Genomic DNA, 12,857 nt, shown 5'->3' on the forward strand with positions numbered 1-12,857 from the left:
CCACCCAAAAAAAATAGGCAAAACCAGACAAATCAGTTGTCAGCGTCTGCGGATTCAGGTTCTGCCTTGCCCATGAAACAGTGCTCACTACATCCACTGACAGGCTGATGGCCCAGGAAGGGCACCCCTGCAACAGCAGGGGTACAAGTAACAATAGCAATGTGGGTACAACGCCCATTCTTCCATTAGTGGTAAGAGTAACTTGTTTACTTACATTTACTTGATGAAGACAAAATCTACACTGAACTCTTCTTCAGGTGAGTGCACAGTTTCTATCACTCTCTGGTAATTTCCATAACCATCTATTAAAGATTTTGAATAATGTACTTAAAATATACTGTACCCAAGTCAGAAGCTTCATCGCATTTTTGAAAAATTTTTCCCTCCCCCTTCATCCCCTACTTCAACATTTATTTCTTCTAAGAACTGATAACTCAAATCCTGGTCAGTATATCAATGATAATAGGGCTAGCCGAGTGGTGCGTTGGTTGAGAGCTAGCTTGGGACGCCAGCTCTGAGCAGCAGGGCCCTGGTACAGATTCCACATGAGGGCCAGTGACACTGCCCTCTACAGCTAAGATGGTGAACAACAGCTCAACTTGGAGCTGGGCTGACGTGAGTTGCCGGCGACGGTGTAGGCTGCAGCCCCTGCTGCAGTGGGCTGCCATAAAGCTGTCATGGGTGGCTGGCAGCCAGCATGAGTGGCTGGCAGCCAGTGTGAGCTGCCAAGAGCCACCATGAGTGGCTGTCCAGTGGCCAGCAACTGATCTGCCTCAGCCAGGAAGAGTACAATGATAATACCAACATGGGCCAGTGAAACAACTAGACTGAAGAACAAAAGGACAGCAACTTGTCTGTTCCCCTCCCCCAATTCCCCAATAAAATCTTAAAAAAAAAAGTCAATGATAATAAACGTCATGCCCCAAATGACTTTGATCCCTGTCCCCCTCCCCACCCCACCCCCACCCCAGCGATATCACAGGAATCACATAGCAGCGCTTTCAGTACTGTCTTCTTGGAGAACACACAAGTCTTCAAAATGTGTGAGTTCAGACCATGGCCATTCACCAGGTGAGTTATCAGTGGCTAATGGATTCAGCAGGAGGCCAGTAGGCAAATTTACCTTCAAAGACTAAGCGGCCTGATGCTCCTTACAGCTTTGCCTCCTAATAACCAATAAAAGGAGTTTTAAAACAGTCTCTCAGGTACCTTCAGTGATTTTTGAATTACTTTAAGAAGCTCTGACACATTTGTATAGAGTTTGCCATGTGTCAATGATGAAATCCAGATCATGTTTTGTACTGAGTTATGGTAACAAAGTCACGTGACTTGACCTCTGTTCATTCAGTGTTTTGGGCTTGTATCAGTCAGTGTAAGGCACTTGTATCCATGCTTCTTCTCAGTCTTCATCCTGGGAAGAACCCACAGGCCTTAAGCCATATGGGAACATTAGGAAAAATGCATGTCAGGCAGACATAGAGCATCATAAAATGTGGAGAGGAGCTCTTTATCTTCCCCTCTGTTTCCACTTGACACTGAATCTCAGAGTGTCTTGATTGGTCACTCTGTACGTGTTGATACAGTGTTGCTCTGACTTGTTAAGCTGGAGATGTCCTGTGTACTAACCTAGGAATCTCAGTTACTAAATAACGTCCCCACTGAGTGTTTATAATAACATCAAAATTTAATTGAGATTCTAAGTTTCCCTTGGCAAGTCCTGCAGAACTTCCCGGACAGTTGCATTGGAATATCACATTTAGTGGCCAAATTTGTGGCGTTCTCAAACCAAAACTCATAATAAAGTTCATTATGTTCTATCACTTCATTTGTAAATCTGACAGTGTAGTCAAGCTGCTGTCTGCCAAGAAGATGCCACAAGTTTGCAGCTGGATTGTTCTTTCCTCAGAGGCTCTTGTTAAGATAGGGTATTTTTGAGAACAGCAAATGAAATCAATGAACTGGAAGTCTATTCATGCACTACGGGGCACAAATGCTTGACCAGCTATAAAGCCATTCTGTCTAGCATGTGTGCCAATCTTTATACTGTCTGTACATGAAACAAACGCTTGCAAGCGCTCCACTTCAATTTCAAAAGCATCATGTCTGCCTGACTATTGAGTAAGGCCCATTTTCTCGTTATGACAGCTTTTTTCACTGCTCTGACAAAGGGCTGATACTACATTGTTACATCCTAAAAGCAGTTGCAGTCACTGTTGGAAAAAAGAACAACCTTCTTCAGTTGTTCTCAATGCAGCAGACACCCCACAACAAGCCTGGACTTTCCAAGAATGGCAGAGTGTGTGGATACCTTGGACATACTTCTCTAAAAGACTGGTAAACGGGGCTTTCATGTTGGATGGAAATCCACTGGACACAACACAGACCTGATCACAGCACACCCTGATGATCCCCCCACCCTGTGTGTATGGAGGACATTACACAGGGAGAAAGATTATAGGATGAAAGTTAACACATGAAAGTTAATAGGGCATATACTGAGGATGATGCTAGCTCACACTTCCTGAGGATTACCACATGCCAGACAGTGTGGGAAATTCATTGTGTTATTATATATGCATTGCAGTAATTATAATTAAGCATTCCATTATAATACTGCAATGCAGTAAGTTTTTAAGAAATCAGTCTTTCTTCCTGCCCAAATGTGTACTATCCTCCATGCACGTGAAAGTACTTCGATCAAGTCCCTATTGTGTGCCAGGCATGGTGCTGGGTGCTTTACATACATTTAAATCTTACTTCATCATCCTCCGTCATCCCACAGAGTTAAATTTTTTTCAGAATGAGAAGCTCCCCTTCCCATTGTGAATTAATTGGGCATTTAACAACATGTCATTCAATCCCTTTTGCAAAAAGGAAAAATAAAGCCTTAAAACTTGCCTAAGTCTACAGAAACACTCAGGGGCAGGTTATACATAAATTAAACGTATTCAGTTTAACATCTTTTTATTACACACTATGTTCCAGGAGGTTTTGAATCAGACACTTACTTCTGCAGTTTTGTGATTTAAAAAAACATCATCGTGGGTTGCAAATACTTAGGTGGTAGGTGATCCCCTACTGCAGGGAGCTTGGGCACAAGCCACAGCAAAAAAGGCTGGTTTGGGCTGGGCTGTAAGCCAGAACAGGACCAGGACCAGCAGCAAAGCCCCTTACTCAGGTGCTGGGCTCCCTGCACAGGAGTCCCCAGGCCTGGGAATGCCTAAGCCCTGTTGTTTAGCAGCCATTTCCTCCATAATGTACCATCGTCCAGCTCCTGACCCCAACACTCCATTGAAAGGTTCTCCAGGTTCCTTCCTTTTGCCAAATCCTGTGGCCTTTCCATTGCCCTTGTTCTAGGGTTACCAGATTTAACAAGTAAAAACACAGTGTCCAGTTAAATTTCAATTTCAGATAAATGATGGATATTTTTAGCATAAATACATTATATTTATTAAACTTACACTAAAAAATCATTTATTGTTCATCCGAAACTCAAGCTGAACTGGGAGTCCCCCATATTATCTAACACCCTAACTCGTTTTCTTTGTGTTCTCTGTGGTGTTTGACCCCATGGCTCCCGATCATCCTTGAAAACTCTCTTCCTTGTGGGTCATATCACATTGTTGCTTTTCCCTTTTTCTACTCCCTCTGCCTGGTTCAGTGACTTGTACAGCCTGCACCGGGATCATTAGCTTATATCCCTAAGCCTCTCCTTTTATCTCTAGCAGCTTTCTCCTTGGTGCAGTCATCTATTCCTATCACTCAAATCAGTGGTTCTTAAAGTGTGGTCCCAGACAAATACCAGCAGCATCACCTGGAAACTAGACAGAAATGCAAATTCTCAGTCCCCAGCCCAGACCTACAGACTCAGATCTTCTAGGGGAGCCCAGCAATCTGTATTTTAAGAAGCCCTTCCATTGTTTTTGAAGCAAGCTAAAACTTGAGAACCACTGGTTTACATGGTCACTTCCATGCTGCTGACTCCCAAATCTTATTAGCCTTGATTTCACACTCAAACTTCCCTCTAGTATTTCAAACCAGCATGTCCTGTGGAATGTTAATATATGAAAGAAAAAAACACAAACACAAACAAGCTCTGTGGTCAAGAGGAGTTTACATGGCATTGCAGCATTTCTTAAAATTATTAGACTATTGGGACCTGTTTCCAGTAGGTTGTGGAAAATGCAACAAAAGATGGATGGCTTCATTGGAAAGAGTAATCAAAATGGAATTCATCATCGTCCCTGCTAAATCATGTCTACCTCTGACAGCCCATTTCAAACAGCACCAACGTTTTCCTAGCTGCATAGGCTTAACACATTGGAGTAAAAATTTCCTCTTCTCTCATATCCAACCAGTCTCTGAGTTTTAGGGACTCAGTCATGATAGTGTTGAAAGGTCAGAAACCTGAGGTGATTTTTGAGGGCCAAGCAAGCTGTTGTTGAGGCTTATCAGAGTCAAGGCTCAGGAGACGCCCCTTCACTGGGACGTGGAGACCAGTTCACCCACCTGAAAGGCAATTCTGGCTGATCTCAGCAGCCAGCAGTGGGCAGAAGCCTGGGCGGCAGGTACATAGCTCCAGAGCTGCTCACAGGGCTACAGGTGACATGGAGTCAAGGAATCAGGGATAGAAGCCAAGACCCCAAGAGAGCCATGAATTGCTGAGCAGGCCTGTCCTGGAGGAGTTGAGGAAGAAAGCAAGGAACCAACTCAGGTATTGAACAAGGAAAAGAAAGAATATGTTTTGAAGAGCAGGAGATGTGGTAGAGGCCTAGTTACTGGAATGAGCAGAGACTGTGGGCTCAGCCTGGCCTCAGGCAGAAGGACCTCAGCATTGGCGGTGGCCGGGCTGCTCCCACAGGGAGAGATTAAAGGGACAGAGGGGCTGAGGAACCAGGAAGTCATTACTGGATCACAGTCATGAGTTTCTGCTGGAACATGTGACTTTCATATGAGAACACCACCCAAACCCACCTTTACTCTCTTTGTTTCTCTTCCTTTATCCTGGGGTAAATACAGGGAAATGAAGGAAAGGGGTGGGAACAGGGAGTCGGGTGGGATGAGTATGGAAGAGACTGGGGAGCTTTAAAAAAATACGTTTGCATCCAGCCCCTAGAGATTCTGATGGCATCGGTCTAGTCTCCAGATTAATGCCTCAAATATTAATGTGCACTGATTCAGTAGGTTTGGAGTGGGGCCTCAAAAACTTCATTTTAACAAGATCCCAGGTGATGTTAATGCCACTTGTCTGTGGGTCACATTTTCTATAGGAACAATCAGTAGACGTTCTCAGAGGGTGGTCCCCAGACGGTCAGTATCAGTATCACCAGGAACTTGAGAGAAATGCACATTCTCGCGCCCCCCCACCTCAGACCCACTGAGTCAGAAACTCTAGGGGTGGATATTTGTACACACAGACCCAGGGGAAAGCCCTGAGATTGAAAATCTACCTCCAGAAGTGGAAGGCAGGGAAAGACCAAAAAAAGAGGCTGGCCACTGCAGTCTGGTAATTAACAGAGTTTATTAAGGGAAACTTACATACGAGGCATGTCTCGGGTGGCTGCAATACAAAATGGCTCCCCGCACCACTCGGCAGGCCCCAGAAAATCACACAGGGTAAAGGGGTGGTTAGTCACGTGTATGAGTACGTGGACGCTATTGCACGTGACTGACCAGGTCATGACAACAACCTGCTCCAGGAACCAACACATAGCAGGAGGCAGGGGAGGGATGCCGACTTATGTCAGAATGAACATCAGTTACCATCAGACAGTCTCTAAGGGGGTTTTGCAGAAAGCAACCTCCACTGTGGCCTGGGTCCAGCTTCCGGGACAGACATGGAACGGTCTCTCCTTCACAGGGAAGCCCAGCAACCTGTGTTTTAACCCCCCACCCCCAGGTGATCCTTATGCTTAACCACCCCCCCCCACGCCCACGCCCATGTGAACCTTATGCACGCTGAAGTTTGAGAACCACTGCTCCAGAGAATTTGCGTGGGAAATAAAAATCTGAAGGGAAAGGTGTTGAGTTTCAATATAAGGACAAAGTAATGAGTTATTGTGGGAATAAGAAAAAGAAAGAAAGATGAGGTTTGGCTCCATTTGTGTTCTAGTTATGAACAGGTATAATCGTTACAGTAAAATTAAGCCATTATAACCTTGAAACCTGCACATTTTGTTTTTTAAAAAGATTTTTTTTATCCCCCATCATCACAAGTAGTAGAACATTTTTGGAACTAGCACGCTCACTGAAAACAGATGACAAACAGGGCCTTTTGTGCTATGAGCCTGCCTGGGCCCTGGTGGGGTGCAGCTGGTACAGATGCAGGTGTAAGTGCCTGGAGCTGGGGATTAAGGATGGGCAATGGGACGCTTGCTGCTCTGAGGCCACAATATTACTTGAGGTCTTGGCGATGGGAGGTGTTGAGTATGGTAGTGTTACTGCTCCAATGTTACCATGCTAACCCAATGAGTGCCCTGTGCCTGGATTATGGCAAATCACTGGTCCCGACTAGCCTCCCAGGCTCAAGCTCTACCCCACCCACCACCGTGGGGGTGTTTTGCAGGATCCTGATTACACCTGTGCCCTTGTCTCCCCCCTCCTCTTTCTCCAAGGCCCTTCCTCTGCTCCCTCCAGCACCCCTTCCTATGTGTGCCCCTTTTGCTTGTCTTGTGCTTTCTCTTGTGCAGGCCAGTTGCTGAGAACGGATGTCCTAGTCATCTGCTAACTCAGCCTCCATCTCTGTCCACCCACTGGGGTACGGATCCCTGTCCCCTCTCTTGCAGCCAGCTGAATTCAACACATGCTGTCTACCTGGGCAAGAGATACCAGGGGGAATAAAAACTCGGTCTGTCCTTAGGGAGCAAGTTACAAACTCTGAGAATCAGCCACTACTATGTAACGTGCTAAGTGCCATGAAAGAGATTCCAGCCCACACTCCGTTCTCCTGGTCTGGCTGGCATTTTTCAGCCCTTATTACACAGGTGTCCATTATTCTTCAAAAGGGATGTGCTATTTTCCTAAGAAGGCAGCAAGTAGAGTCAGCCTTCTTCCTTATAGTTTACACAGAGCAAGGGACACGCTGAGTGGCTAGCCACAAAGCATGCCTGTGAGCACACTCTTGCTCAATGACAAATGTTCCTGTGCTCCCAGGAGAAGAAATGCTGATAGTTGGAGGCTGCTCAGAGCTGACCGGGGTCTATGTAATATTTACAGTTCAGAATCTTTAGAAAGGTTGTTCACAATTAAAAATTGCCTTACATCTCTGTTTAGGAAAAGCCTTTTTAAAGCTCCACTTAAAACACTCAACTTGTACAATCACTATCACTTATATATAAAAAGCTTCCACATTCTGGCAAATGTTACTATTACATGAGTAAAAATGGTCAGGAGAGGCCGTGTTCAAATTTCAAACATCATTGACGTGCTGCTCTCACATCCCCTTGAAGAGCTGGTATGAGAGACTCTTGGTTCCTAGCAATAACTTCTTTGAACATTTCCTTCAGAAGTGAAAATGTCTCATGTAGAAAAGAGGAAGAATGTCTTTTTGGATGACCCTAACCTGAGAGTTGGCAGGTCCATCTGATGTAAGTGCTTTGATTAACCTGTGAGCTGAGTCTGGGGTTAGTCTAGAAGACGTAAGCACATATTTCAAAGCAAAATATGCATTAAAAAGTTGATTGATTTGGACACCATGACATGAGCTCATTTTTCTGTGTATTTAGTCATACACATCTAGCACTTAGCAGTTGCTTGGTAAATATTTGCCAATCGAATGAATGAAACACAAACCCTTCCCAATGTGATGCTTCACCTAACAGCCGTTTGGCCAGCAGAAGAGAGAATGGCTCAAAGACAACCTCACAGGGACCCCAGCACACGTCTCTGTCCGGGTGCAGGGAGGGTCCTGGGCCACAGTCTCCATGATACGGTCCCCAGGAGGAGGGAGGCCCAGGACCACAGCCCACTGTCTCTCTCCAGGGGCCCCTGAAAGCCACCTGGGGTCTTCCCAGGACTCCCCTCCCCCTTTAAAACCAGTTGTCAATGCAGGAGAAGGACACTCTCAGCTGGGGTAGAGAACACTTTTAGATTTTAGAACAATTTTTCAAATACCTTTGATCATGACCCACAGTAGAAAAACATTTTATTTTGTGAATCAGGAAAGACACAAGTCAATATACAATCAAAACAAAAGTTTCACAACACAACAGTTATCCCTACTACAAGGGATGTGCTGATTTCTCTATTTTTCTTGCCCACTCCTCCCCATTAAAGAGTAATGTGACCCACTCCACTGATTTCATAATCCACTAATGGGTGAGACCAGCATTTTGAAAACAACGGCATGGTGATCTGCTGGAAGCAAAGGCTCAGACACTCCAACTCAGGGATCCTGCAGTGAAGGAAAAGTGATCCTCCCCATGCCCACAACTGGGAACATACTTAGGTCACAGGAAAGTGCGATGGCAATCTTTCTTTTCTAGAATCTAGAAAACTCAAGGACAGGTCTTTCCTTCTATATTTAAGATAGTATCCTATAAATAAAATACCAGTAAGATGCCTAACCATGACCATCCATTAGGAAGAAGCCACTTCTGACTGGCCAGACAGGAGCTTCATGAGCAGAAAGACTGTATGGCAGCAGCTCTAACCCATCACTACTTAGTGCTACCAAGCTGAGTAGTGGCAGTGGCACACGCTGGCACCTCCATTGTAAGAAGCCCACATCAGTGTCCCCAGCAGTGTTCCTCAATCCACAAGGTTTAAAAGGGTTCTTGGGGAGGAAGGATGGGGAGTTGGTTCTGTGACAACGTAAGTCAAGGAAATGCTGGGTGAAACTTCTCAGAGCCTCTGACACGATATTTTGAGTTGTGACTCTTAGGGAGGGAGTCCAGTATGCAGTGTTTTCCTATCATATTGACCACAGAATCTTTTTTTCCAATAATCTTCAAACATCTACAGAACAATTTAAGGACTGTTCCCTGCTTCCTCTACTTGCTGGGAGAAACACATCATAGAGACTTCTTCACTGCCTTAGGGGAGGGCAGGGCCAGGGAGTTAGGGCACTTCAAGGGGACTTGGAGGCATCACTGTACTTGGCTAATCAAATGACAAAGCAGAACTTGTTTAGAACGTTGAAGGGCCCTTGCACAACTGAGCAAATTGTGCCCCGCCCACCTCCAGGGCGCGCCAATCACACAGACTACGTTGAGAATGAGGCCCCCTGAAAACAGGTTTATGTTTTAAACTGTAAAAAACAAAACAAAGTTACAGAGTTGATCAGAATGTCCAGCACATTCTCTTTCTCCCTTGACTACAATCACTGACTCTGGTGTTTTTCAGTAAGAGCAGCTTCTCGGGGTGACAGTGGGTAGGAATCTTAAACGCTGGGCTTCTTACTCAGGCCCATCAGTTCCTGTTTGGGAAATCTAAGACTCAGTTCCACCACTACTACAAGAGGAATGATGACAACACAGCCCACCAAGCTGAGGTGAACCGGATATGAAAGCTCTTTATAAATGTCACTAGTAGTCACTGTCAGGAAGTCAGGTCCTGCTGCAGCTCTCTGCCCTCAGGCTTTGGTGCCCAGGTTTGCTTGCTACCTCATGGTCAATGGCACTGGGATAGACCCATGGGCCATCTCAAGGAGATGTTGCTTATGCACAGTAGTTCTCCAAGAGGGTATTGTGCCTAAACTTTATGATTGCTCTGAGCCGGGAGAGGTGGGACTCCTGAACATTGAACTCTGCCCACAAGTCCCTCCACTTGCTTCTAAAAATTTTTGCTGCCATAAATAGGCATTAAATAATTTTTTGGATCAAAATTTCATTATCCTGGGTTCCTTGTATATGCACAAGAATATACTTATATCCACAACATGAAAGCAAAATACACCTTTGATTTCAGAGGCGACCATATTTATGGCAGCATCTGTCTATATTACTAATTGAAAAATGAGCAATTGTGTTTCCAAAGACTAAGAGAATGAAGACTTGTACAATCTCCCCAGAGCACATTTTGTAATGTGGGATCTCATGAGGCTAAAATGAACGTCCCAGAGGAGGTCAATGAAAGGAACACTGGAAAGATTGGTATACTTACTTTTCACACCTTGATTGAAAAAAAAGTCATCCTGACAGAGTTGCTGGCCAACTTGCAAAATGTCGACTACTCTTTCCAGTTCTTCCTAACAGCATCAATTCCCCCTTTTCAGTCTTTATTTCCCTACCGACTTGTTTTCCCGAAGTCCCAGAACCGTGGGAGCAGGCGACGTGCTCGTCCGCGCTGATGGCAGGCGTCAGTACGTTAGCGCTGGTCTCGGTGTAGCCAGCCGTCTCTCCTCCTGTGTCCCCCTCAGTGTCTCTGCTTCTGCAGAAACCTGTCTGTGCCGACTGTCTGGCCCGCAGCAGTTTCCAGGCGGCGGCTCTATACTTCTTAGAAATGAGGTTGTAGAGGATTGGGTTGATGGATGCACTTAGATAGAAAAGTTGCAACGCAACAATGTTAAAGTACTGAGAGAAGTACATCATCTGGGAGTCTTCCGTATTTATGTAAATGATTCTGCCAACGTGGAAAGGCAACCAGCAAACTATAAATGCCAGAACCACCACCACTGCAAAACAAGACACAGGCACCAGAATTAGCTAGAACATCTGAAAACACGCCCCCAAGAAACCGACGGAAGTAATAAGTAACAGCAAAACAAATTAGACAAAATTTTGACCTAGAAAGTTTATCCCTACCCCAGAAAACTACCAGGCTGCTGCCAGCATCGATATTTGCTTTAAAGCTGCAGATTTGGCTCATATATGTGTCATCAAAGTTGGACATAAAGTAAAAGGAGCAATTTCTACTAACAAGCTGTTGTGTTCTGGTAAGCGTCCTTCCACTCTTAGAGGCATGTTCTCTGCTTTCTGTTGAAAAGAATTCTGCAATGGGTCTGCACAATCTTTTACTTTTTTGGTATGTGCATGGTTCACTTTAACCTTCAGAATAGCTTAACATTAAGTAAACACATTTTAGTTTAATGTGATCCACCCTGTCTTCTCAAAGATCTGTGAGAAGCCACATCTGCGGCATCTAACGGAGACAGGCAGTTGGCTTAAGAGTCTCCAATTACCCGTCCTGGATGAGCCCAGATCACTGATCCCAGCATCTCTGGAAAAATCACTGCTGTTTACGGACCTGGATATCCTACTCTCAGGGGCTCCCTTGGGGACGTAGCTAGAGAGGGAGGCAAGGGATGCGAGACCAGAGAATTGGTGTGTTTGGAATGGAGGTAGCGCCACTTACGCAGGACGCGGACCGTCTGCCGGTGGCCCTTCTCCCGCCCCGAGGTGGCCGGGCCTCGCAGCGGGCCCCTGGTCCTCCACAACTCCCTCCCGATGAGCCCGTAGAGGACGCTGAGGCACAAGAAGGGCAGGAAGAAGTAGGCGGTGGTGACCCACAGCATAATGCGCAGCGCGCCTAGCTGCGCGGGGCTCGGCCGGCACTCGCGGCTGAAGAGCGCCGCGGCCGCCGCGGCCTCGCGCCCCGACGTTGGGGACAGAGGTGGCGCCCGCGAGGACCCGGGGGGCGACACTGGTGGTGGCCGCGAAGCGCGGGATGAGGGGGTGAGCTGCGTGGTGCCGTTAAGGTCAGCGAGCGCGTCGAAGCCGGGGTCCTGCTCAACGCCCACCAGAAAGAAGAAGGGCCCCGCGGAGAGCAGCGCCACCACCCAGAGCGCGGCGATGAGCGCGCGGACGCGGCTCCGGGTGACGAGGACGCGGGCGCGGAGCGGGCGACAGATGGCAAGGTAGCGCTCGACGCTGAGCGCCGTCATGTGCAGCAGCGTGGCGTAGGTGCAGCCCTCGCCCACGTAGAGCGAGAGGCGGCAGAGCAGCGGCCCGAACACCCACGGCCGCGAGCGCCAGAGGCGGTACAGGTCGAAGGGCAGCCCGAGCAGGATGAGCAAGTCGGACACGGCCATGCTGCCCAGGTACAGGTTGGTGGTGGTCCGCATGTCGCGGTAGCGCCCGATCAGGAGCACCGTCACCACGTTGCCGCTCACCCCGACGGCGAACAGGCCCAGGCACACGGCGGTCACCGGCACCAGCGTCCCCAGGGGGAAGGGCGAGCATCGGCGCTCGTCGCACGGCAGCAGCTCGGCCCACGCCGGATCCCGCGCGCCCTCCGCGCCGTCACTGCTGTTCCAGGGCCTGTCCATGGGCGCGCCGCGCAGGCTGGACGTTTGGACACGCTCCGGGCCCCTCGGCGCCGCCGCGCCCCCAGGCGGACCTAGCGCGTGGCCCGGCTGGCGAAGCGCTTCCTTTGGCAGCCCGCGCGCATCGGGCGCGCCCAGCCGGTACCCGCACTGCCAGATCCCGGGCGACACCGCCTGAGCCCTGCCGCGCCGGAACGCAGCTCTGTGGGGTCCACTTCCAGGCGCTCCCCAGCGGGTGGCGCGCAGTCTCCGCCCCCGGCCACCACCCGCCCCAACTCCCGCGCCCTCTGCCAAGCTTGTCGTTTTCCAGGGTGCTTCCCTCTCCACCAACTGGAACACTGGGGGCGGCCACAGCGCACCAGCCCCGCCCCGGGAAGTGATTTCTGGACCCCAGTGAGGTTGGTTACTGCACCCAGGAGAGAACCGGCGCTTTCGTCGATCGGGTCCAGAGGGGACCTTCTAAGGGACCTCGGCTGGTGGCTTACATCCCAGAAGGCTGCCACAACACTAAAGAGTAGGAGAGGAGTTTAGGCAGAATCTGGAGTCCCCCTCCGGTTCTAGTTATGACTCTACAATCGAGTGATCTCGGATCAGCCCCAGCCTTGCCCATCCCGGTTCTCCTCTTCTGTAAATTCGCAAGTGGCGGTGGAGGGAG

At 48.2% G+C, this 12,857-nt stretch overlaps 1 protein-coding gene across 1 annotated transcript; it reads right to left on the bottom strand.

The window, feature by feature from the left end:
* Nucleotides 1-9,152: 9,152 nt before the first annotated feature.
* Nucleotides 9,153-12,326, bottom strand: MLNR (motilin receptor). The gene is made up of 2 exons (XM_019650837.1): nucleotides 11,293-12,326; nucleotides 9,153-10,612 (listed from the first exon to the last, which is right to left on the bottom strand). Exons 1-2 carry the CDS (start codon nucleotides 12,203-12,205, stop codon nucleotides 10,128-10,130), a joined length of 1,398 nt encoding a protein of 465 aa, XP_019506382.1. The 5' UTR covers nucleotides 12,206-12,326; the 3' UTR covers nucleotides 9,153-10,127.
* Between the last annotated feature and the right edge of the window lie 531 nt (nucleotides 12,327-12,857).

Source organism: Hipposideros armiger, unplaced genomic scaffold, assembly GCF_001890085.2.
Source record: "Hipposideros armiger isolate ML-2016 unplaced genomic scaffold, ASM189008v1 scaffold_148, whole genome shotgun sequence".
Lineage (NCBI taxonomy): Eukaryota > Metazoa > Chordata > Mammalia > Chiroptera > Hipposideridae > Hipposideros > Hipposideros armiger.